At 51.3% G+C, this 25460-nt stretch overlaps 4 protein-coding genes across 4 annotated transcripts; 2 read left to right on the forward strand and 2 right to left on the reverse strand.

Moving 5' to 3' along the window:
- Positions 1–139: 139 nt before the first annotated feature.
- On the reverse strand, positions 140–686 carry N7511_004650 (proteasome regulatory particle lid subunit SEM1; the record flags this gene model as incomplete). The annotated part of the gene is made up of 3 exons (XM_057127075.1): positions 140–173; positions 410–530; positions 590–686. The coding sequence occupies 3 exons, from the start codon at positions 684–686 to the stop codon at positions 140–142; spliced, it is 252 nt and encodes an 83-aa protein (XP_056985965.1).
- A 528-nt stretch (positions 687–1214) lies between these two features.
- Positions 1215–3598, forward strand: N7511_004651 (TTC39/IML2 family protein; the record flags this gene model as incomplete). Its single annotated transcript, XM_057127076.1, has 6 exons — positions 1215–1290; positions 1346–1363; positions 1418–1494; positions 1547–1613; positions 1661–2706; positions 2753–3598. 6 exons carry the CDS (start codon positions 1215–1217, stop codon positions 3596–3598), a joined length of 2130 nt encoding a protein of 709 aa, XP_056985966.1.
- Positions 3599–4299: 701 nt separating this feature from the next.
- On the forward strand, positions 4300–6148 carry N7511_004652 (MFS transporter; the record flags this gene model as incomplete). Its single annotated transcript, XM_057127077.1, has 4 exons — positions 4300–4675; positions 4751–4772; positions 4829–5252; positions 5303–6148. The coding sequence occupies 4 exons, from the start codon at positions 4300–4302 to the stop codon at positions 6146–6148; spliced, it is 1668 nt and encodes a 555-aa protein (XP_056985967.1).
- Positions 6149–6696: 548 nt separating this feature from the next.
- nrps1 (uncharacterized protein) lies at positions 6697–25236 on the reverse strand (the record flags this gene model as incomplete). Its single annotated transcript, XM_057127078.1, has 9 exons — positions 6697–9402; positions 9450–9641; positions 9717–11071; positions 11120–12157; positions 12214–16540; positions 16591–23817; positions 23887–24186; positions 24267–24683; positions 24745–25236. 9 exons carry the CDS (start codon positions 25234–25236, stop codon positions 6697–6699), a joined length of 18054 nt encoding a protein of 6017 aa, XP_056985968.1.
- Positions 25237–25460: the final 224 nt, after the last annotated feature.

Genomic DNA, 25460 nt, shown 5'->3' on the forward strand with positions numbered 1-25460 from the left:
GTGGTATGCAAAATGGAGAGAGGCGATGAACTAGCCGACCGGTGTTGACAGCAATGTCGAAAGCGATGCGGGGTTCCTTCTCATCTAGTCTGTGGATGGGAGTGCGTGTCTCGTTTGGGGGTCGTGCTTGGTGTCTTGTTTAGGATGATGCTTCGACTTTCTTTAGTTCTTCTCTGTTGGAGGAATGTCTGTTAGCTGTGGGTTTGATGGAAGGGGTGTGAGGTCATGTCCGGGTTGACGATGAGATTCTGGTTTGGATTGAGGGGGTGGATGAAATGGGATATTGGGTGTGACTGAGCACGAGTGACTGTAGATTCGCAGTGCTGAAGCGAGATGCAGAACCATCGTCATCGTCATCGCTATCGCCATCGCCATCTCGGGTGGGTGTCTCGTAGGAGTGAATACGCACTGGAGCTGCTTGGAGAAATCCTCCGCGGCATCATCATCATCCCAGCTCTCTTCCCAGAGATGCTCGCTTCCACCATTTGCTGTCGAGCCTGCGGTAGGCTCGGCTTCTTCCTGGGGCCAGTCTGTATATTGCCAGGTTAGTGTGGGTGTTGTGGAAGGGTGTCGTGTTGCGGTATGGTACCTTCAACGGGGAAGTCTTCGAATTCGTCGTCTTCCTCTAGCACTTGGGGCTTCTGCTGCTGGGGCTGCTCTGAGAGCTCGGACTTTTGGGTAGACATTGTGTGTAATGTATGTATGTGTGTGTGTAGTTAAGGCAAGTGAGGTTGGAGTTGGAGCTGTCAGAGCTGAGAGCGGTGACTAAGGCGATAGGCGATAAGCCCGAACCTTTAGAACAAAGAATCGACAGTCAACTGGTGGGCGAATGGGGTGAATAGGCAATAGTCTGAACTATTTCATACGCGGAATAGACCAAACGATCGAGAATCAATCAGACCTCCATATCACAGATCCAGATCCAGATCCAGGCTCGGGCTCGATCTCGCTAACTACTTTGCCCCTCGGAGCTGCCGGCACGCCTAACTCTTAGGTCCATGGACTACATTATTTGGCCCCTCCCCTGAAACAAGATCCTCTGGACTTTCTTCTACTTGACTTCTTATCTCCAGGCAGATGTTCCCGGAACTTGTGCTCGTATTCGGATTTGAGTGGGACCGTTGACATTCTTCCCAATCCGGTGTTTTCTCACGCTTCGGTCTTAGGCATACTTGTTTTCCACTTTTTCACTTCTTCAACTCTAGGTCTGCACCATGTTGCGAGTCGGTTCATGGCTGTACGGCAAGAAGCCGACACAGTCGGTAGACTCGGTGGTCGAAATCAAAGACTGTAAGTGGCGCAGAACCTCTCCCCGATCGAAAGCGTGCTGACAGAATTGCGACAGTGGTGCAAGCGATGCAAGGTGGGCACCCGTGGAGGACACAATGGAGAAATCGATACTAATCCCAACCCCAAGCGGCGACAATGATCCTCAATGACGATGTCGACGGTGCAGAAGCAAATCTCGCTACGGGGTCCTCGACTTTCCACCTGGTGCGTGATCGGCACTATATCCAATGACGTAACCTCTCTGACTTCGATATAGTTGGGCAAAGGCGTGGTCGCGTTTGTACGAGCCACATTGGGATTCGAGCAGGAGATTATGCGACAAGGTGGAGATACTTTCCGGGTTCCAAAGCTCTCATACTGACTTGTGCAGCCTCCGAACGACTCGGCGAAGCGGAAACCAGCGCGAGCAACGACCAGACTCGGGCGCAACAGAACGCCAATGCCCCCAATGCCTTCCACTCGGACATCTATGCCCCCGGCTCGGAATATGCCCTTTGCCAAGCAATTGCCCAGTTGATGAGTGCCGTTGTAGGTGTACTGAACGAAAGCCTGACAGAAAGTATCAAGGCGTTCTATAGGCTGAGAAAGGCCTATATTACGCTAGACGCCATCATGAAGATGGAGGAAAAATTCATGGAATCACAAAACCTGAAAAAGCACTTACTTCCCAGCGCCAGTGATCTTTCGAAGTCGAGTGCCGAATGTCCGGAGGACAAGTCAGACTCGTCGAATCAAATCTCGAAAGACGACGGCAAAGTGGCCACAAATGCAAGCGCTGAGCTAAACCGATCCTTGAGCGGGTTGACCGTAGCTGCTGAAGCAGTATCTCCGGGTGCCTCAACGCCTTCTGCAAAGCACATCCATCACGATCCTGACTCGGAGATTTTCAAGAACGAAATTGATGTTTTTGTGCACTCCGGCTCTAATTTCTGTTTCGGAATCCTTCTTCTACTGATCTCCATGGTCCCTCCAGCATTCAGCAAGTTACTTTCCATTATTGGATTCCACGGTGACAAGCAACGAGGACTAAGAATGCTGTGGCAAGCCAGCAAGTTCCACAACTTGATCGGCGGTATGGCTGCCCTGGCATTGCTTGGCTATTACAATGGCTTCGTTCGCTACTGCGATATCATGCCCGACCCGACTCCTGGTGAGACCGATGTTGAAGGATATCCCCAGGAGAGACTGGCTGCTTTGCTGGCCGAGATGCGATCTAGGTTTCCTAAAAGTCAGCTCTGGCTGCTCGAAGAATCGCGTATGAAGGGTGCGAATAAGGACCTGGAAGGTGCTCTTGCGCTCCTCGACACAAACACCAAGAGTCCTCTAAAGCAGGTCGAAGGATTGTGCGTTTTTGAGAAGAGTTTGAATGCATTATTCTTGCACGAATACGAGGTCTGTGCCGAGGCATTCATTGAGGTGAGTTATTCGACCTAATACGAGGGGCGTCCCGCTAATCTTGTAGTGTGTGGATCTCAATTCCTGGTCCCGGTCCCTATATTATTACATCGCCGGATCTTGTCATGTAGCGCTATACCGAAGGAACATTGCAGACCCCAAGCTGGCAGAAGAACACGCCAAAAAGGCTGCCCTGTACCTCCGTGAAGCACCAGCCCATGCCGGCAAAAAGCGCTTCATGGCCCGCCAACTCCCATTCGACGTCTTCGTCGCCCGGAAAATCGCCAAGTGGGAAGCACGCGCCAAGGAGTGGAACGTGCCTCTCGTGGATGCCATTGGCGTGGACCCCGTCGAAGAGATGATCTTCTTCTGGAATGGCCACAGTCGCATGACGGAGGCGCAGCTTGAGGAATCCCTCACCAGACTAGCTTGGTGTGAAAGCGACGCAAACAAGACCTGGTCTCGCGAAGGCATTGAAGAAAAGGCCATCCTGGAACTTCTTCGTGCGGCTGTCCTGCGCTCATTATGCAAATACGATGAGGCAAAGAACATTATCCAGACTCGCGTGTTGAACCACGATAAGTCTCTGTTCAAGGGTCATCTGAAGGACGACTGGGTTCATCCAGTTGCGCACTTTGAAATGGCGGCTAACTTTTGGATGGAGCGTTCTACGTATCAGACGCTTCATGGGTTGTCTACAACCACCCCAGCCGTTGAATCTGACAAGACTTCCACCGCCTCTGGGAGTAGTTCTCAGATTGACACTGAAAGAAAGCAGGTGCGTCAGTGTAAGGAGTACCTCGACCACGCTGCTCGGTGGGAGAGCTACGAATTGGATGCCCGCATTGGTCTTAAGGTCACTGCTGCCATGGAGGCCGTTCACAAGTGGGAGAGCGTGCATCCATCCACTTAGGTGGTGCTCATGAGGGATTCAACAGGCAAATTAGGGGACACATCTTTGATATGGACACATGTATCATACCATATCACTTTATAGACTTGTTTAGAAGTTACGTTCTGTTCTGTACATCTATATCCATATCACGTGACGTCCAACATCGCCTTCTCTTACTGGCCAATTTCTTCTCCACACTCCGGAGATATTCCCAGACTGCGACACTTGAAGTATGAAATCTGGATGCGTGCAGCTGCGCACAAGCCATGTTAAACTCCCCATTCCTCTTGACTCTCTACGTCGAAATGGACTTGTACCCACCAATCGAGTTACAAGGGTCCCCAATAGTCCAACGCCACCCCAAACCAAAGGAACCGGATAACACGGCTTCGCCGCCATCGGAGGTCCGAAAAGCAAGATCCGAAAAGCTTGAATAAAGCAATGAGGGTCCCCGACTCCAGTAAAACTCCAGTGGACTGCAGTGGACTCCACGTCAACACCCGCCCAACCCATTCGTCTTGATTTGTGAGCCTGTGAACCGCCTGCCGTCTCATACCCACTTCGCCTTATATCCGGGCAATATCTTTTTCCATCGGAGATTTCGCTGGTGAATTTTTGGTCTCCAATTTTTTGTTTCTTCCCCTCAGCGGCTCTTCTCCAAGCTGCAAGCGACAACGAAGATCAATGTCCTGTTGACTTCATAACACTATCTCTCCAAAATGACAGAACAAAGGCCCCATTCAAATCGCACTAGCATATCCACCGATATAATCGATGTCGAATCTCTCCATATTGGCAACCATAACCGCAATCGCAGTCACAGCATTGACAGCGCCGTCACAGCACCCCTAGAAAAGCAAAACACCTCGGCCTCGGGGATATCGGTCTTTGAGCAGCGCGCGCAATCGGTCATATCGCGCATTCGGAGTCGCGAACCGGGACAGACTGCTAAATTTACTCATCCACTGTCGCATACGAAGACCACCGAAGATGCGATTGTGGATTTTGAAGGGGATGATGATCCTTATCGCCCGCTAAACTGGGGGTTTAGAAAGAAAGCTGTGACTACTATTCTGTATGGGTTGACTACTATGGGTACGTTTTGTCATGGATGTTTGGGCTTGGTGCGAATGAGGATTGTGCTAATTCGGTTTTTGTTTTCGATTTTAGGGTCTACTTGGGCGAGTTCTGTGTAAGTTCATGGTTTATGTTGCTTGGGCTGTGAATCGGGGCTAATGTTGTTAATAGGTATTCAACTGGCCAGGGTCAAGTCAGCCAGGAGTTTGGTGTTTCTGATGAAGTTTCTACACTTGGTACATCATTACTTTTGTTTGGTTTGGGATTGGGTCCTCTTATCTGGGCGCCTTTATCAGAAGTGTTTGGGCGCAAGCCTGCTGTGTTGGCGCCATATTTCCTCGCTGCTGTCTTTTCTTTTGGAACAGCGACTTCGAAAGACTTGCAGACTATCATGATTACTCGATTCTTCACGGGCTTCTTCGGCTCAGCCCCTGTGACAAATACTGGAGGTGTCTTGGGTGACATTTGGACACCCGAACAACGCGGAGCTGCCATTGTTGGTTATGCCATGGCAGTGGTGGGTGGGCCTGTCCTCGGTCCAATTGTCGGTGGTGCCATTTGCCAAAGTTATCTTGGCTGGCGATGGACCGAATACGTGAGCACCTTTCCCGCAATTCAACATGAATTTCCACTGACAGGTATTAGATCACCGGAATAATGATGATGTTTTTCTTAATACTGGATCTTCTCTTCGTCGACGAAAGCTACCCACCAGTCCTACTAGTCTACAAAGCACGCCGGCTTCGATTTGAAACAGGAAACTGGGCCCTGCACGCTCGCCACGAAGAATGGGACGTAACCTTCAAAGAACTGGGCAACAAATACCTCATCCGACCCTTCCAACTTCTCTCAACTCCAATCTGCTTCCTAGTCGCCCTCTACGCCTCCTTCGTCTACGGTATTCTCTATCTTTCGCTAGCAGCCTTCCCAATTGTCTTCCAAGAAGGACGCGGCTGGAACCAAGTCGTCGGCGCCCTCCCTTTCCTCGCATACCTAGTCGGCATCCTAATCGGTGGCGTCGTAAACCTCGCAAACCAAAGCTTCTACCTCAAACGCTTCAAGGCAAATGGCAATCGCGCAATTCCAGAAGCGAGACTGCCGCCTATGATGATCGGTTCTGTGCTGTTCGCAAGCGGCCTGTTCGTCTTCGGCTGGACGAGCCCGAAAAACATCCATTGGATTGCTCCCCTCATCGGCGCTGTCATGATGGGTTTCGGATTCTTTACTATCTTCCAGGCTGCGCTGAACTATCTTATTGATACGTTCCAGAAATATGCTGCTAGCGCTATTGCCGCCAACACGTTCTTGCGGTCTATCTTCGCAGGCTGTTTCCCTCTTTTCACTACCGCTATGTTTCACAACCTCGGTGTGCCTTGGGCTGCTAGTGTTCTTGGGTTCTTCTCTGTTGCGCTTATTCCTATCCCGTATTTGTTCTACACATACGGAAAGAGGATCCGCGCGCGCGGATTTTGGTCGCGCGAATCTGTTTGAGAGTACTGCTTTGGGCATTGGACATAATTTGTTGGTGGAAGCTAACTCTAACTTGTGCATTGTACATACTTGCGGCTTTGCCCCCTTGCATGGAGGATATGATACCCTTGAGTTACACCCATCCAACTCACCTTGTCGTTATGATTGATATAATGGAATTTACGAATGAAATACATACCTCAATGGTTACGGGTCTACCGGCTTATGAATGGAGGAAGGATCAATGGAGACGTTTCGATATATTAGGTGAGACAAAAATCAACAAAGCACAAAGCTCAGAGTAGACAAGGGAGAAAAAAGTAATGAGAGAATGGAAGTACGTATAAACGAACAAACATCCGATCTGAAGATCGCAATTGTAAAAACATACCCAAGATGCAGGAACAAACGCCAACAGATGGATACAAAGGAAATAGAAACAATAAAAGAGGGATTGAGGAATATTTCTTCCCTGAGTTCCCAAAGTGACACCTTTTTTTTTTTTTTTTTCTCTTTTGTTTTTTTGTCAATTTATTTTGCTGTCAATCATCTCCAACTTGATGTGAAGATCAAACTCGTTCTGCGACCAACGCGTTGTTACGGCGGGTGAGCTTGCGCGCCAGCATCTTAGCCTTTGACCAGGTCTTCTTCTTCTCGACACGAGCCATAGGCTCAGGTGAGTCAAGAACGGCGCCTGTAGCGAGGTGTTCCGTTGGAACATCATCGATATGCTTGGTATTGTGCAAAGCAAGAACAGCCATCTGCCCCAGGAACGAAGGATGCTCGATAAGGTCTTCAAGTCGAACTTTGAGCCCTTCCTGCTCAAGTAGCCAGGTAAGTTGGGCCAAATTGAAGATGTCGCCTCCAAGATCGAAGAAGGACGAGTCGAGCTGGAAGGTTGACTGATGGGAAGGCTTTTCATCGTCGTCGGGACCGATGGGTGCGGTGGGCGTGCGGCTGGGAAGAACCTGGTGCCAGGAGCGGGAAAGAATGTCAGAGTGCACAAGGAGCTCCGCAATGGAGCGAGACTTGAGGTGTGCGCTGAGGAAGTGCTCGTCTGAGGGACGGGAGAGGTCGTCAATTGTCTGGGCTGGGAGCGAACGGAGCATGCTGGCTGATGGCAGTGATGCGCTTGGGTTTGCCACTAAGGACTGTGCGATCTCGCATGCCATGTCGAGGACCTTTGATGCAAATGATGGCATGATTGGGCCCTTCTCAGAGTAGCCTAGGGTGACATCCAGTCCACGTTCGCCAGACGGGCGCGAGACCATAGTCAGGTCGGCAAGGTTGTCGTTGACTCCAACGCCGCCCATGCGGTACTTCGTAGAGTCCAGCTCCAGAGTGCCTTCGTAGTCAACGTTCTGGTGGAAAACCGAGGTGGTAAAGTAGGTCCAGGAGGGCCAGTCAGTGCATTGTTTGATGATCTCACGGAAGCCGAGAGACTCAAAAGGCATGTTGGAGACCTGTTGATCTTGAATATAGCGGAAGAGGTCGAGGCCTGTCATGTTCTCGCTGAGTTTTACACGCACTGGGATGACGTTAACACACGGCCCAACAGTGTTCTCAATTCCAGGGACAGTGGCGTTGCGGCCGCTGATTGTGAGACCGAAGACAACATCGCACTGAGCGGACAGTTTTGCCAGAGCGAGAGCCCAGGCAGCTTGCATGACAGTTGCGATAGTAACATTTCCAAGGGCACTTGGTGAAATTTCGATGCGCTTGTGGATCTCAGTAAATGCTCCGACATTTTGGAACATGCTGGTGCCTTTACGGCGCACAACTTGGGTCATTTGAGATCCCCTTAGTAGATCAGCCCAGTGGCGGTAGTGGTCAGGGCCAATTGTGCCCGGCAGCTGTCGAAGGTAGCTGGCATAGGGGGTGACTGGCGGCAGGGGGCTTCCCTCGTATCCGTGCTTGATGGCAGCCATGATCTTAGACAGACACACTCCGTCATACTGAGTGTGTGATAGACGAATCAAGATACGGTGCTGGTCGCTTCCCTTCTTCTTGACCACGTAGAATTGGACGTACTGCTCTCCTTCACGCGGCCCATACTCACGGTCACGCTGTTGGAGAGTCATGGTGAACTCATCGAGTGCACGATCAGTCTCGTAGACAAAGATACTAGGGCGTATCTTACGCAACACGACCTGGAAGAATTGGTCGTGGAAGCAAACAAAAACGGTCCGCAAAATGTCGAAGGCATCGACAACCTTCAGGCAACTCTCGCGGAGGCGGCGCAAGTCCAGAGGGCCGTTTCCTTCGAGGAAGAAGTAGTTGAGCATCCACCGTGACTTGAATAGAGTTGCTGTCAGCGACATAGCCTGGAAGTCCGTGACAGGAAGGACATCCGCGATTCCACCCTTGAAAACACCAATTTTCGGGCAAATTCCGCGCTGAACATCCGCGTCATCAACGCACGAGGACTTAAGCATTTCAATGCTTTCAGACGACGGGGTAGGTCTAAGAATTTTTGGTGCCAGCAATGTTGAGGAGGTTTCATAGAAATCATCATCCTTGGTAAGCGCAGATTCGGGTTGGAGATCCTGGTTCAGCATCTGCTGGGTGACGTTCGCAGCACGGACTGTGGAAACCATATCCGCAAAGACAGGATTGTTAAAGACATCCGCGACGGTGAGAACAAGGCCCTCTTCACGAGCGGCGCTAACCATCTTCATGGCGGTGATACTGTCACCACCCAACTTAAAGAAGCTGTCTTGGTGTCTCACCACGTTGGGCGAGAGGCCAAGAGCAGTACTCCAGAGGTTCCACAACTTCCTTTCCACATCAGCCGACACCCCATCCTCGCTAGAGCGAGATGTCGCTGAGCATATCCCCGAGTCATCAGCTCCCCGGACACCCGTCTGGTATGGCGACTCCGCTGTGGCGTAAGGGCGTACATAGTCAGACAAGCCAGTAGTTTCAATAGAGGGAACCTGCAATTTTCCATCTCTTAACATCTTTGCGATGATCTCATGAACACGGTCGTCGATAATCTTCTGAATGGCGGTACTATCCATTGCTTCTCCGGTGGACTTGGCTTTATCGGCGAGAGTGGTTTGAGAATGATCCCAATCCACAGACTCTGAAGAAGCGTCGGTACCAAATTTGACTTGCGACAAAGTCGTAGTTGGGGATTCAATAAATCCAGTGAATACTCTGGCAATGGTATCAGCCAGAGCCTGCGCCTGTTCCTCGGTGACAACATCGTTCCAATATCTCAGAAGAATGCCCTCTTGGCCACGAGCGATCTCAACATTCACAGTGACCGCATACTGGATTTTGTTAGTGAGTGAGGGAGTTGTGGTTAAAATGCACTTACTTCACTGGGGTCATGGGCGTGCTGAAGATCGAACGACAGACCCTTGTCCTTGGTGCCACCCGCGACTGAGTGGTTCTGGATGGACAGGGTTGTGTTAAACAGCGGTTGTCCTTGAATGCCAAGCTCATGCTGGATGCTGGCCAATGAGCAGCTTTGGTGGGGGATGCACTTGAAATAATCATCTTGCACGCTCTTGGAAAGATCAGTGAGCGTCTGTTGACCAGAGAACTGAACTCTACAGCACAGCATGTTAATAAATATACCAACCATGTCCTGGATGCCATTGACAGGGGCATCGCGGCCAGCAGACAAATAGCCGAAGCAGACATCATCAGATTGGGTGAACTGGCGTAGGACAATGGCCCAAGCGGACAGGGTGAGGTTGGCAAGAGTGACAGAGCTCTTTTCGCAAAAATTGAGCAGCTCAGGGAAGCGTTGGAAGTTCATCATTACTCCCTTGAGTTCATGTTCGAAGCCATATTCAGCGGTGTGGGCAACATGACAAGGTCGCACGCCTCTAAGATATTTCTTCCAGTGGCCAAGAGCCTCACTTTGACTTTGAGTGCGAATGAACTTGATGTAATCGCTAAAGGCAGGACCTGGGCCCTCGGGAAGCTTGCGCTCGTACGCGAGAGGTAGATCGCGAAGAAGAACATCGACGGAGCCGCCGTCAATGATGGCGTGGTTAATCTCAAGTTTCAAAACGACACATCCACTGTTGGTCTTGCATACGATCATTTGGTGGGACAGTTTCGATTGTCGCATGGCATTTGAGTCACGAAGAGAGATAGCAGCAAGCTTCTCTTCTACTTCAGAGTCGTGACATTCCACACATAGGATGCTGCTGGTGACGTTCTTGAGCACCAGCTGGTCGAATGAGCCGCCCGCGTAGCTGCTGTCGACAAAGATAGTTCGGAGCACAGGGTGACGATCAACGACTGCTTGCCAAGCTCGGGCAAGCCTCTCTGCGTCGACTTTTCCACCCTTTGCGTCCTTGATTTCGAACACTGTGTGGAACATGTAGGCGTTGGGATCGCGAAGCTGGCTGAGCAAGAGGCCCTCTTGCATAGGCGAGCAGGGGAAGATGTCCTCAACGTCATCCTTGTTACGTATGCCGGCCTTGCGGAATGTGCTCGTGGTAAGCGTCTGGAGGCCTTGGTAGGTGATGGGGAGAAGAGGATAATCGCTTAGTGTAGGCTCTGGAGTGGCAGTCTTCAGCATCATAATGTCCTTCTCGAGGGTCTGTTTGCATTGCATAATCCAGCGGCGAACCTGAGGCTCGTGCTGCATCTTGCGGTTGTAGTTGAAAGCCACGTTGAGACGCTCTTTGATGACGATCGCGGACAATTCGAACAGGGCAAAGCGTGTGGTTTGCGGGCCCATGTCACCTGCGACTGCAAAGTCCGAGCTGTCGAAAACACTACCGTGGTGGTGGAAGAGGGAGTCAGCGCGCTCCAGCTGTTGCAGTCGACCAAGATAATTAAACAGAATCTCCAATGGAACAGGGAAGCTAGAGGAAGCCGCGTCGTTCTGGAGAAGGCTTTTAGTAAAGAAGGGTCTTCCATTGTCTGTCAGTTTACGACGAGTGTCCTTGACTCGCTTTATAATGTCGGTAACACAGTCTGTTTAGGTTAGCCCGCGGTCAAAGACGCATCGTAAATGGGACTCACTGGTTTCTCCGTCGACGACGAGGGGTGCCATGGTGGTGAACCAGCCGACAGTCCTGGAGAGATCAATGGTGGGGTCCCATGGCTCTCTGCCATGTCCTTCATTGTAAATTGTGGGAACATTGCGATCTGTAAATGTGCGAGCAAAAGAGTGGATAATAGCAGAAAGTAGAATATCAACGGTATCAGTGCCAAAGACGTCGTGGCAGCCGTCGAGAATGAACTTGGTGGTCTCCTCACTCAAGCTGAAAGACTCCATCTTGAGATCGTCGTAGACATTTGGTGTGTCCTGCATACCCCAGTAGCTCAAGTTCGGCCTCTCAGGGGTGAAGGGGAGGGTGATAGTTGCGTCGTGAGTTTTTAATCTCTCGCTCTGCATGGCGCACCAGCTTTGGAAGGAGAGTGCCTTTTCCATAGACAAGGAACCAGAAACTACAAGCTCCTCAAGATCTTGCAGTACAATGCGCCAAGACACCATATCTATGCACAAATGATGAGCAACAAGGAAAAGAATCTGACCGCCAGCGCGAAGATTAAACAAATCAGCTGCAAGGATAGGGCCATTGTGAGGGTCCAGAGAACGCTGGCTGTCTGCTATCTTTGGAACCATTGCGCGGGTATCACCAACAGAGTGGACATTGAATCGGAAAGACTCGTCAACCTCTGTGGCAGTCTTTTGCTTCCAGACATTGTTTTTCGCGCTAAAACGTGCGCGAAGCATCGCATGTTGACCGATCACTGCCTTGATGGCTCGGCGAAGCACCTCAGCCTCAACGCGACGGGAGATGCGAACAGTGATACTCTGGTTGAACCGGGCGTCACCCTTGAAAGAGTGCGAGCTTTGCACGTAAAGCTTCTGTACAGGTGAAAGGGCAAAACATTCACCAGTCTTCTCCTCGTGCTTAGTGACGGTGACCTTCGTCCCCGCTTTCTGAGCAAGCTCTTTAACAGATCGACTCTGCAAAATGTCGTGCAGTGTAACAACAAGGCCTTGCTTGCGGGCTCTGGATATGACAGCCATACCAGTGATACTGTCGCCGCCTGAAAAAAATCGATCAGTATTCCATTTGTGAAAACAATTATTAGACGGAACTTACCCAAACTGACAAAAGATCGGTCGACATTGACCTTTTGCAAAGAGATGTTGAGGACCTGCGCGAAGATCTCGCGGATGATTTTGAGGGAGCCAGTCTTTTCCTGCTCTTGTTGCGGCTTCGCCTCAGTCTTACCGCGCTTGATGCGATCATAGTCAGCCATGATACGCTCATAAGACTCGTCATCAATATCCTCAATCCAGGCGGTAATCTTCTTCCTGTCAAGCTTGCCCGAGACAAGCATGGGAAGTTTTTTGATGAGAGCCCAGGTCTGGGGAACCATGTAGATTGGGAGCTGGCCCTCGAGACTCTTCTGAACATCCACCAATTCATTATAAGCGTGACGCTCAAGCTCATCCTCGTCAACAAGCTCGCAAGGCTTGTCCGAAATCAATTTGGTATCAGCGGCAACACTGTTCAGAGACATGACAGTTACAAGGCGCTGCTTGAGCGGGCCACTCTTGGGCAGAATGACAACGGCGTGGCGAACACGAGTATCTTCGTACAAACGGTGTTCAATCTCACCAAGCTCCATGCGCTGGCCGTGGAGCTTCACTTGGTGGTCCTTGCGGCTGATATATTCAATGGACCCATCGGGGTTGTAGTAGCACAGGTCACCAGTCTTATAGATACGCCGAGGGCCGTCGACCTTGGATTCGAAGTCTTTGATCCAAATTGGATCAGTGACGAAAGCCTCGGCATTCTTCTCGGGATTTTTAAGGTACTCTCTTGCAAGAGCAGCACCTTCCAGAGCCAATTCGCCGACCGCACCAAGTGGAGTGAGCCGGTCGTGATTGTCAGGATCGACAATCCACGTCAGAGTGCTCGGGATACCATAACCAATCCGTGCAGGATCACGGCTGGCGGCGACTGCATTGTCAATCACAGCAAAGACGCATGTTTCGGTCGGGCCATATCCATTCATAAGATGGACAGTGTTGGCCCACTTGGTGATAACTTCCTTGGACATCTTTTCGCCGCCACAGACGAGATGCTTGAGGCAGGGAACAGAGGAAGGCTCGATGATGCTGGCAATGGACGGAGTAAGGAAGGTCCAAGTGACATTCAAACGACGAATGGCGCCAGAGACATCGTTAAGTCGGTCATCTTCACTGGGGACACAAATGGTACCGCCCAGCATGAGGATTGCAAGGGTTTCCATGATAGCAGCGTCAAACGTCAGCGAGGCGAACTGGAAAACTCGCGATGTGGCGTCCATGTTGACCATTGGCGCAAAAGCCATGATACTGCTGACGACGTTTCGATGCTCCACGATTATTCCTTTGGCCCGTCCGGTACTTCCAGAAGTGAACAGGGCGTAAGCCATGTTGGACGGTTTAACTGGTTGGCGACTGCGGTTGGATACCTTGAGTGATCCATATGCCTTGATGGTTTCTTTGCTGATTGGAACAACGGTTTTCACGACACGGCTGTATCGGGTGGTGTAATTGGGAGTACAAAGAATCATGTTGGCGCCAACATCAGCAAGTATCTCTTCGTGGCGCGAAGTGGGATGAGAAGGATCGAGAGGCACATAACCACCACCAGCGATGAGAATACTGATCAGGGTAACCATTGCCCAAGCCGACTTGTCAAGACAGACAGGAACGAATACCTCTGGTCCAACACCGCGAGAAATAAGGTAGTTGGCAAAGCCAGATGCGAGGTCCCAGAACTCTCTATACGTGAGATCACCATCCCAAGCGCGCACAGCAGGAGCATTGGGCGTTTCGGCAGATTTCTCACAAATGAAGTCCTGCACACATCGCTCTACGACGAGAGGTGTACGACCATTCCATTGGGCGATCTCAGTCTTGTCTTCGGGGCTGACCATATCCAGATCGCTGATCTTACTGGTGCTGTTCTTTGGTAATGCAATCAGTTGGCTGAGCACATGTGAGAATTGCTCAGTGATGCGCTTCGTTTGCCAGCCATTGATGACAAGTTCATCATGGTGGACAGTGAATGAGATGCTGGTCTTGGAAATGCCACATTCCACAACCAGAGGATGAGTGAAGAAGTCCTCACTTGTTTCGCGCTTCTCGTCAATCCAGATCTTGTTGTCTAGATCGCCATCATTTGACTGGATGACCAGCAAGTTCTTGAAATCGCAGGCACTGGAAGTATCTTTGTTGATTTGGCGAATGCGCTGCAGACCGGAGTGCAGGTGTGGAATCATTTGAGTCGTTGACTGGTGAATAGTCTGAAGGTACTCCAGAGTTGACATAGCATTGTCCACTTTAACACGGGTGGGAACGGTGCTCAGTACAGGACCAGCAATTTGAGCAACACCAGGAAGATCAATGTTTCTTCCTGACAAAGTCTCACCGAAGCAAACATCACCAGATGAGGAATGCGTGGCTACGACAATAGCCCAGGCAGCACGCATGAGAACAGGAATGGTAAATTCGACGGTATCAGGCATTCTGGAAACCTTTAAGTTGTGGTACTGGGTGTTTCCGGCGCGGATGGCATCAGGCACTGCGTTTTTGTTCTGAGGGAAGGGAGGGCTGGAAAGCTCGGCCAAGTAGGCTTTCCAGTAGGCATCCGACTCTTGCATGTCCTTATTGACTAGGTAATCAATGAAGAGATTATAGGGAGTTCCAAGGACCTTGTTTTGAACAGCAAGGTAGTTTTCCTCAACCTTACGGAAGACAAGGGGAATGCTCCATCCATCGTAAAGTGCGTGATGAACAGACCAGAGGAAGTACTTGGAGGTAGATCCATGAGGCTGGACCATGGCGTAGCTAGTTAGAGGTGCACCGTTTTCGTTAGGCAGGTGCATAATGTCGTCGGGAAGGGAATCGAACGACTCGGCATGTACCCAGGATATGGGAGCATCTTTCAAGACAACCTGGGCGAAGTTCATGGATTCAGTGTGAACGATGCGAGTGCGCAGGATTTCAAGGTCTGTGACAGTCGTCTGCCAAGCGTCCTTAAATCGGTTGACATCAATTCCATCGGCAAGTCTGAAAGCCGGCTGCGCGACGTAAGAACCACTGTGTTTGATTGAGAGTGTAAGAAGACCCTCTTGAACTGCACTGCAGGGGTAGACGTCATCTATGAGGTCCTTGGACAGCTGGCAAATGTCGGTAAGCTCGTCAAATAGTCCCTCACTATCCACATCGGGAGGTAGAAGTGAGAACGGCTTGATAACCGTTGCCTCAGCCTTCACCGTAACAGTTTTATTGGCGCAGCTCTTGGCCATATCGAAGAGGACCGGGGTGTTGAAGATGCTGGAGACAGTGAGGGATATTCCTTCTGCTTGAGCTGCTCCAACTAGATTCATGGCTGAAAAGGAGTCGCCACCCAGGGCAAAGAAGCTGTCGTCTGGAGTGACAGATCCTGCTTCGAGCTCCAAGGTACTCTCAACAAGGGCCACGATCTTGAGCTCCATACCATCGGCCAAGGTCTCCTCCGTTTTCTCACCTCCGGTGAAGGTGATGTACGATTTCAAGGTTTCCTTGGACAAAGACTGGACCATCGCCTTCAGTCTCCTGCGATCAATCTTGGCGGAAGAAGTGAATGGAAGGTTGCGAATGGGGAAGAACAGTCTCGGCATCATGCTCTGAGGCAGAAGCTTAGGCAAAGAGGCCTTCATATTCTGAATAGCATCCATATTTGAAACAGAGATGGCAAGCAACAAAGGATCCGCCCCAGGAATCGTTGGGGCGAACTGATCACTGCTACCTCCGTTGGAAGCAGGGTCGTGAACAGTGAAGAATGCAGCTAGGCCCTTAGCAATGGTGCGTTCCTCGGGAACGACGACATCGACAGCGACCTGGGAATCCTCAGGAAGGCAGCGGAGACACTGTTGTTCAATTTCCTCAAGTTCAATTCGCTGGCCGTTAAACTTGATCTGTGTGTCCTTTCGGGAGATGAAAGCAAGGGTGCCATCACCGTTGTAGCGAACCAGATCACCAGTGCGGTACATCCGATCCTGACGCTTGAATAGACCCTGAAACCCAGCGTGATGAGACCAGGTTGGATTCTCGAAGAAAGCCGCTTTGGTTTTTGCTTCATTTGCGAGATATCCACGAGCGATGTTGCTTCCTTCCAATATCAGTTCACCGACAGCACCAACTGGTAGAAGGCGGTTGCAGTTGTTGGGGTCCACGATCCAGACTCTGCAGTTGGCAGCCCGTCCGATGGATGTAGGATCGTCATTGACGCGGTTGCCATCCCAGTCAATCTTGACACCAACAGTAGCGACGACAGTAGCTTCAGAGGGACCGTAGGCATTGATGACAAATCTGTCGCCCCAGCGGTCAATATGGTTGGAGGGCATCTTCTCACCACCGGTGATGATAGTCTTCAGTGTGGGGACGGTCTTGGGTTCCAATGTGTTGACAATTGCAGGGGGGAGGACATGTAATTAGCCTCCATGCGACGAATCGCACCCCCGAGATTGTTCATACGTTCCTCCTCACTAGGGACGCAGACACAACCACCAGTCATAAGGGTCATCATGATTTCGAGAACGCTCACATCAAAAGTATAGTTCGAGAACTGCAATGCGCGGGTACCGGAATTCATATGTAAAGCATCGGTCATGGCCAAGGCTGTGGTGCTCAATGCCGTATGTTCCACGACGGTAGCCTTGGGCTTTCCAGTCGTTCCGGAGGTAAAGATAGCATAGGCTGCGTTGTGGGGAGCGGGTCGAATGCAGGACATAGCGAGAGGCGAGTCAGGGAGTTGCGAGATGGAAGTTTGGCACACAGCCAACGACTTCTTGCACAACTTGGACACTTTGGCGTGAACCGAAGAAGAACAGAGAACAAGGTCGGTTCCAATCTCATCAATTAGCATTTTAAGGCGGGAGTCTGGGTGGGACGGATCGATAGAGACGAAAGCTCCCCCAGCCTTGAGAACAGCCAACTGGGCAACCACGGCCCAGGCGGACTTCTCGAAACAAAGCACGACGAAAACTTCTGGTTGGATTCCGAGGCTGGAGAGATGGCGAGCAAGACGACTGGAGACGATTTCGAGCTGCCCGTAGGTAAAGTTTTTGTCCCAGGAACAGACAGCGTCGGCACGAGGGTGCAGTAGCGCCTGCTGCTGGATGAGCTCGTCTGCGCATTTCTCGACCCGGGGAGGGGAGGCGGCGTTCCACTCGCGAATCTGGCGAGCAGATCGTTCGGTAATAAGATCAATATCACCCACAGTGCGTTCATGATGGTTGAGAGTCAAGATATTGTCCAATACCTGATCAAACGTGTCGATAACATGGTTGATCTGGGAGGAGGAGAGGGTTTCGGAGGAGTAGTTGAAATGAATTTCGGCGTGCGAGTGGGAGACATCGGCTTGAACGAGAATGCTATAGCTACTGGAGGTGTTGGGCTCCCGGGCACTTCCCTTGGGCAGAGACGCGGCCTTGCGATAGGTGAGAGAGGTGTTGAAGAGTGTTACATCCCCAAGCCCAAGCTGGCGCTTGACAGCATCCAGAGAGACAGCATTCAAAGTGCTCGTCTCAGTGTTAAGCTTTGCTTGTTGGAGAATTTCCAGCAGCTTTCGTTCATTCCGTGCCAGGAAACGACATGTGGAAATCGACTGGGTGTCCAATTTGTCGTTCTCCGAGGACAAATATGAATACCCAAAGCAGACATCGTCTGATCCTGTGTACCACTTCAGAACAATAGCCCAAGCAAACTGGAAGAGAGTCTCGACTGAGGTGCCAGACAATTTACAGAACGCATGAGTCGTGGCCGTCTGCTTGTTAAGTGTGCGCGTAGAGCGACCATCTTTTCCTGACTCGTGACACAGTGCAGGGAATATGCACGGCTCAACATCGGCGAGATACTCCTTCCAGAAAGCGGCATTATCCCCGGAGAGGCTGGCGTGTTGGGAACTCCGGTTGCCAAACTTGTTTCCAATCCAGGATTTGATGTCGAAAGATGCCAAGGTACTGGTTGCAAGCTCCTGTGTCTCGACTTGAAGGGCCTGGCGATTTAGCTTTCCAAAAGGAGTGAGTGGAAGGGAGGTGATGGGGATATAAATACTAGGAACCTTGCTGTTGGACAAGCAGTTGCTAAGATGGCTGTGAAGACTATTCACGGTGGTCGTCACGTCGGGGGAAGGAGTACCTATGACGCGTTCGCCGAACGCGACTGACGGAGTGTCCGCAGAAACCAAAAATGCGACAAGAGCCTCAACTGCAACATTGTCACGTTTGAGGGAAACACTTTCCACGACACATTTCTTGTTAGCCCCCAGGAATTTGTCAATCTCTTGGTTAGCGTGTGCCAGGTCGCCAGCCAAAAGGTTTGCGTGTGTGTCGCTTTTGCGTCCAATATATACAAGCGATCCATCGGAGTTGTAGCGAACAAGGTCACCAGTCTTGAAGATGCGGTGTTTGCCATCGCCGCGTCTAGCGGAGAGCCAAGATGGACTGTCAAAGAAGTCGTCAGACTCGCGGGTGTTGTCGAGATAACCACGTGCCACGACAGGTCCCTGAAGTGCCAGTTCACCAACGCTACCAATTGGAACAAGTGTCTTGGGGTTTTCCGTGTCAACAACCCAAGCTACACAGGAGGTGCTCTTTCCGATCAGAGTGGCCTCATCTTGACCGGGCGAACAGAAAAGGTGGAAGCAGGCAGAAGAACTCTCGGTTGTACCATACAGAACCTGGAGATGGAGATCATCGGTCTTCCAGTTGTCTATGATATTCTGAGAGACAACTTCGCCTCCAAGAGCAATGGATCGTAGTCCCGGGACATGTTTGGGCGAGAAGAATCCTGCGGCCGTGGGAGTGATGCTAGCAACGTTTGCATGGAGAACGTTGATAGAGGTGGCCAAATTGAGAGGATCGATGTCAGCGGGAATGCAAACACAGCCACCCCACATGAAAGTACCGATCGCTTCAAGGAGGAATGCGTCCGATGTATGAGGAGCGAACTGCAGTGTGCGAGACACATCAGCGATTGCCATGGTGGTAGCAAATGCCTCAGCACGACTCATGACGACTGAGTGATCAAGAACGACCCCCTTGGCGGGACTGGATGTGCCGCTAGTCAGCGCAACATATGCAACATCGGAGGGCTGCGTGGCAGGCTTCAGAATCTCATCCGGGAGGTATTCGAGTAGGGACTCGCTGACAGGAATGACATAAGGCACAATGTCTTCAAGTGTTTGAGCCTTCTGGGGCGAAGCAAGTGCGACTTGAAGAACGTTCTCGACAATCCACTTCTCTACCATTGGGGACTTCTGAGTGCTATCCATAGGGATGCAGCCACCACCAGCCTTCATGACAGCCAAAATGGAGACCATATTCCATGTGGACTTCTCGAAGCAGACAGGAACCATTGTACCCGGGACGACGCCAAAGCTGATCAAGTAAGTTGCCAGGCGCGAGGAGTATTGATCAAGCTTAGAGTAGGTGAGATTACCGTCCCAGGCTGTGACAGCAAGAGCATCAGGGCGTTTCTTGGCCATTTCTTGGACAACGTGGTGAGCACACTTCTCGAAGGATTTGGGAATCTTGTTATTCCAGGTCATGATCTGAGTCTTGTTGTCCTCGCTGAGGCTGTCAAGATCACTGAGTTTGCCGTCAATGTTGCAGACAATGTTATCGAGACACCGAACATACGTGTTGGCTACATTCATAGCCTGCGCATCGGAGAGGTTGGTAGTCCAGTAGTTGAGGTCAATCCGGGCCTTGGTTTCCATAGCTTCAATGTTGATGAAGACTGGGAACTCTGCTGGATCATGAATAGAGCCAACCTCGATACACTCAATCTCACTTTGCACAGTATCCTTGGAACTTGGAAGGCGGCGATAAGAGACACCAGAGTTGAAGAGATTGGTGTCAGCTAACTTCAAGGCATGTTGGATATCAATCAGGGAGGTGTGGCGGAAGGAGAGGCTCTCCATATAATCATTTTGGATCTTTTGCAGAACATCGCTGAGGCTCGTATCACCACAGAACTTCATGCGGCAGACCAAAAGATTAATGATCGGACCAACCGCCCACTGGATTTGATCAACAGGGACATCCCGAAGCGAGGCCATGTAACTAAAGGATACATCATCCGATCCAGAAAAGGCACGGAGGGTGAGACCCCAAGCCGCGTTGAAGACATTCGCCAGCGTAACGCCGCGCTTTTCGCAAACACTCTGGAGCTCGGCGAGCGCATTGAAGTGGACAGGAATAGACCGGAGGCTCTTCTCTGACTTTTCACCATCGGTCAGGACGGGGAAGTGGCAGGGCTTTGCACCACTCAGGTACGAGCGCCAATAGTTCATACTAGCTTGCTTCGGGGCATTTTGCAAGTACTGCATGTAGTCACGGAACAATGGCTGCGGGCTGTCTTCCAGTCTTCCGGCGTAGGCCAATTGCAAGTCACGGAGGATGATTGAGATGGAATTACCGTCCATGGCTGCGTGGCTGAGTTCAATGCGGGCGAAGAGGCGACCAGTGGCTGTCTGGCAGATGGAGAACCGATACGCTGGCGCAATCTCGCTGTAGTCTTTGGCCTCCTGCTTGTCGAAAGTCGTGAGGACATCGCTATCACCAGATGATTGTAGCAAGACAGGGGCGACATGGTACTTCTTGAGCACAACTTGGCAAAAAGGATCACGTGGAGTGAGGTTCTCTGCGAAGATGGTCCTGAACATCGCATGGTGGGAGACAACCTGCTGCCAGGCATTCGCTAGTCTGTCCAGGTTGGGCTGACCAGCACCAGTGCCCCGAATCTCGAACGTGTCATGGACAGCGTAATAAGAGTTGTCCCGGGTACGGCCAAGCAGAATGCCCTGCTGCATACGAGAGCAAGGGTAGATATCTTCCACCAAGTCCGGAGACTCTATACCCATAGCGGGCAACTTCTCGTGTAACATCTTCTCCAATGTTGGATATGTCAATGAGAGCATCGGGAATGAGCTCAGAGTCAAACGAGATGACAAAAGGGGCAGCTGCTCGGAAAGAGAAACGAGCAGTTCCTGGCAGTTGGAGACCCAACGGTGAATGCGGTTCTGGTGCTGCATGATCTTGTTGAAGGAGAAGTTGAAACGGATCTTGCCAGCAACAACCATAGCAGAAATCTCGAACAAGCCAAAGCGAGGAGTGTCGCGTCCGAAGTCAGCGGCACCGCCTCCTTGGCCAGCCTCGCCCGCCATCTGGTCCACAAGCTGGAAGAGTCCATCTTTTCGCTGGAGATCACGATGCTGACCAACATAGTTGAAAGACATCTCGAACGGATGAGGGTGAGAAGGTCCTGTTTTACCAGCAGTGGCCAGGACCCGGCTGGTGAAGTCTGCACGACCGTTGTCCGAAACACGTCGACGCAGGTCCTTCACCTTGATGACAGTATCGATCGGATCATCAGACTTATATGAAGAGATAAATATTGGTTGTAGGATCGTGAACCAGCCAACCGTGTGCGAGATATCGATCGATGAGTCCCATGTTTCACGTCCATGCCCTTCGTTGTAGATAGTCGGCAAACCACGGTCGGGGAATGACCGGCCAAATGAGTGAATCATTGCTGCAAGGAAGATATCGATTGGCTCTGTTCCAAGCGCTTGATGGCTGTCGAAGAGAATTGCGCTCGTATGAGCTGGGTCGATTTCGAAAGAGGCACAGTCGACATCTCCATATGTCGTCTCGGTGTTCTGGAGTCCCCAGTAGCCAAACTCCGGAGTGGCCAAAGCATCTGTCGCAACCTTTTCCTCGGTTCGAAGGTTGTTGCACTGCTCACTCTGGAGGCGACACCAAGTTTGGAAGGGTAGAGAGTCGTTGCTGGCACTCTTTTGAGGGTTCAGGATGAAGTCTTCCAAGTCCTGAAGGATAATCTTCCATGAGACGATATCGACAACCAAATGATGAGCAGTCATTGACAGCACATGCGATTCACCCGTAACCGCGAAGTAATCAACTGCCAGCAGTGGGCCGGAGAAGCAGTTGATAGATGACTGGCTATCAGCGATGTGGGGCTTGACGGCATCCATGTGGCTAACTTTGTGTGTCTTCCATCTATAAGATCCGGTTATATCGCGGGTGATTCGTTGACTGGATGCCGTTGCGCGTCCTGTGTCAGTATATCGGGCGCGAAGCATAGAGTGACGAGTGACCAGGGTCTCGACAGCGTTCCGTAAGGTTCTCTCATCAAGTGGCTTGTTCATGCGAACCAAAACGCCCTGGTTAAAGTGACCTTGTCCCTCCTTACGAACGCCGAAGTGGAGAGTTTGAATAGGTGAGAGGTCGAATGGCTGATCGACAGCCTCCTCGTAGGTGGTGGTGTTGTCAGTAGCCTTGGCTCGGGTTGCCAAATCCCGGATCGATTTGCTGCGAAGAATTTCCTGTACTGAGAGTACGAACCCACTCTTCTTGCAGAGACCAATACATGACATTGCGGCGATAGAGTCACCTCCAAGCGCCAGGAAACTCTCGTTCAAGTTCAACTGGTTCAGAGGAATATTAAGGACGCGGCTATACACAGCTGCCAAAGCTTCCTCACGGTTGTTGGCCGGCTGTGACGTCTCTGCGTCCAGGATCGCAACAGAGGCACTGTGCTGAAGATCTGGATCACTTTCCATGCCGGCAACCCAAGTAGCGATACCCTTGCGGTCAAGTTTCCCGGAGGGCAAGAGAGGCAAAGCTTCAACGCAGAGCCAAACAGCAGGGACCATATAAGTCGGAAGTCGTGCGAGGAGACGTTCACGGAGTCCGGGTATAAGTTCGGCCTTTTTCGAGGCAGAGACTAGACGCAACGGCTCCAAATCCGACTCGGACTGTTCAGCGAGTAACCCGGCGGAAGAAACAACCGCTGCGAGACGACCCTTGGAGAAGCCCGACTTGGGGAAAAATACGGAGCAGTGGGTGACGTGCAAGTCAGCACTGAGCTGGTTCTCGATTTCGCCAAGCTCAATGCGCTGTCCGTGGACCTTAACCTGCGTATCTTTTCGACCAACGTAGTTGAGTGCACCAGAGTCAGCGTTGTACCGCACAATATCACCAGTCTTATAAAATCTGCGGTTAGAGGCAGTATCCGCCTCCAATTTCGTGAAAGCAGGATCGTAGATGAATGATTCATTTGTCTTCTGGGGGTTATTCACGTAGCACCGGGCTAGGGACGGGCCTTCCAAAAGTAGTTCGCCGGGGCAGCCCACAGGGACGAGTTCGTCATGGTTATCAGGGTTCACAAGCCAAGCCCTGACACCGATGGGTAGACCGATATCTTTGCAATCGGTGTCTGGTGTAATCCACGAGTTGAGCACGGAGGCAACGCTGGCCTCAGTTGGTCCATAACCATTGACTAATTTGATTCTGGACCAAGTAGCCAGCTGGGACTGCGACATTGCTTCACCGGCCAGAACCAGACTCTGCAGTCCTGGGACACTGTCGATTTCAATAAATCCGATGAATGACGGGGTAAAGCATGCTTGGGTGACACGCATATCATTGATAGTGCTGACGATGTCGTTGAGCCGGGCCTCCTCACTCGGGATGCACACGCAGGCACCATGTATGAGCGGCGTCAACGACTCGGACAAACTGGCATCGAACGTGTGAGCTGCGAACTGGAGACAGCGAGAGTCACGGAAGACGCGCAGGCCAGGCCCATGCACCATGGCACTCGAGAGGAATGCTCGGTGCTCCAGCAAGGTTCCCTGAAGAAGTATAAAAGTCAGCGGTTTCATCCCTGCTATCTCCAGGGGTTAAGCGGGGTTTTCTCTCACCTTTGGCTCCCCAGTAGAGCCGGAGGTAAACAAAACATAAGCCGCATTTTGACTGGTAACTCCCGATGCGAGGTCGACACTGTCTACGTCGGACAAGCGATCCAAAGTGTCCGCGCTGAGGGGGATCAAAGTCTTTACGATAGGTCGAAGTTTTTCTGCACGCGTGTCGGAGCAGATCACAACTGCAGCCTGGACGGATGTGATGAGGTTCTGCAGTCGGGAAGTTGGGTGCGTGGCATCAAGTGGGACAAAAGCTCCCCCGGCCTTCATCACGCCAAGCATTGCGACGATGTTCCATTTCTGCCCTGGTCAGCCTTTCCTTTTCACAACTCTTCACAAACTCTTCGCAAACCGTTCGCAAATTTAAAGAAGAAACTAACCGATTTGTCGAAACACAATCCCACGCGGATTTCGGGGCCGACCCCCTGCATGCGCAGATGGCATGCAAGTTTGGACGCCTGGTAGTCCAGCTGCGCATAGGTAAAGCTGCCATCCCAGGCACACACAGCTTCGCGGTCTGGTCCACTTAGGACTTGATCATGGATAGCTTCGTGGATGCAGCGATCATGAAGTTGAGGAATGGTGGAATTCCAATTGCGAATGCGTTGCCAGTCATTCTCCGAGAACAAATTAAGCTGGCTAATAGCGGTTTTCTCGGCAGACAGGACTTTGGCAAGTAATTGTTCAAAAATGTTGGCGACACTCTTCATCTGGTCGGCGGACATATCACCCTTACGCCACTCGAGGGACATGCTGATGTCCCCACGCATGACCTTGACATGGAGACGGACTTGACACTGCACGTTGTTAGCACAGTCTGCAATCTTCAAATCGCCACTGCTCTCGGATTTCACTGACCTCATCTGGGAGAGCCGCTGCCAGGATTGGTTTCGACGGTGATGCCGGCGGATCATATGTACGCAACATCAAAATGGTATTGAAAGGGAGATATCCCTCGGACGTCTCCTCCGAGCTTCCACCATTGTGTTGTTTGTTTAGGCCTGTTGCGCCCACCTTGTCTAGAATTGCCGTGAGAGAGTCGTTTTCGTTGATCGATACGCGAATAGTGGAAATATTGGCGCCATTGGCACGCTGTACAGTTGATTTGGGAGACCGCGAGTCTCCCTCGAGATGTTGATAACCGAAACAAATGTCCTCCGAACGGATGTAGTAGTGGAGCACGAGAGCCCAGGTTGTCCGCAAAAGCGAATCCAGCCGACCTTCGTTGCATGCGGTTAATAACTGCGCATGCTGGGCGGCGGTTGGCCTTGTCTTCATCGAGACCGGCCGTTTGGCCCCGTCGACCGCCGAGGCGAACCGAGGGAGATAGCACTGGGTGGAATGAGCCATGTCTAATTACTGGGTATCGTACGTCTTTCCGGTTTGTGCTGATCGCTTCCTGCGGTTGAAGCGAGTGAATGGGACCTCAATGGATAATGAACGACAGAATTAATCCAAGAGGAGTGTGCAAGTGGCAGCGCTCGCGAAATCGGATGGATCCGGTTGCTTTAAACAGCTACAGGTCTTTTTTTTTGTTTTTGTTTTCTAATCCTGGACATAGTACCCAAGTCGAC

This window comes from Penicillium nucicola (assembly GCF_028828085.1).
Source record: "Penicillium nucicola strain IBT 29836 chromosome Unknown utg000003l, whole genome shotgun sequence".
NCBI lineage: Eukaryota > Fungi > Ascomycota > Eurotiomycetes > Eurotiales > Aspergillaceae > Penicillium > Penicillium nucicola.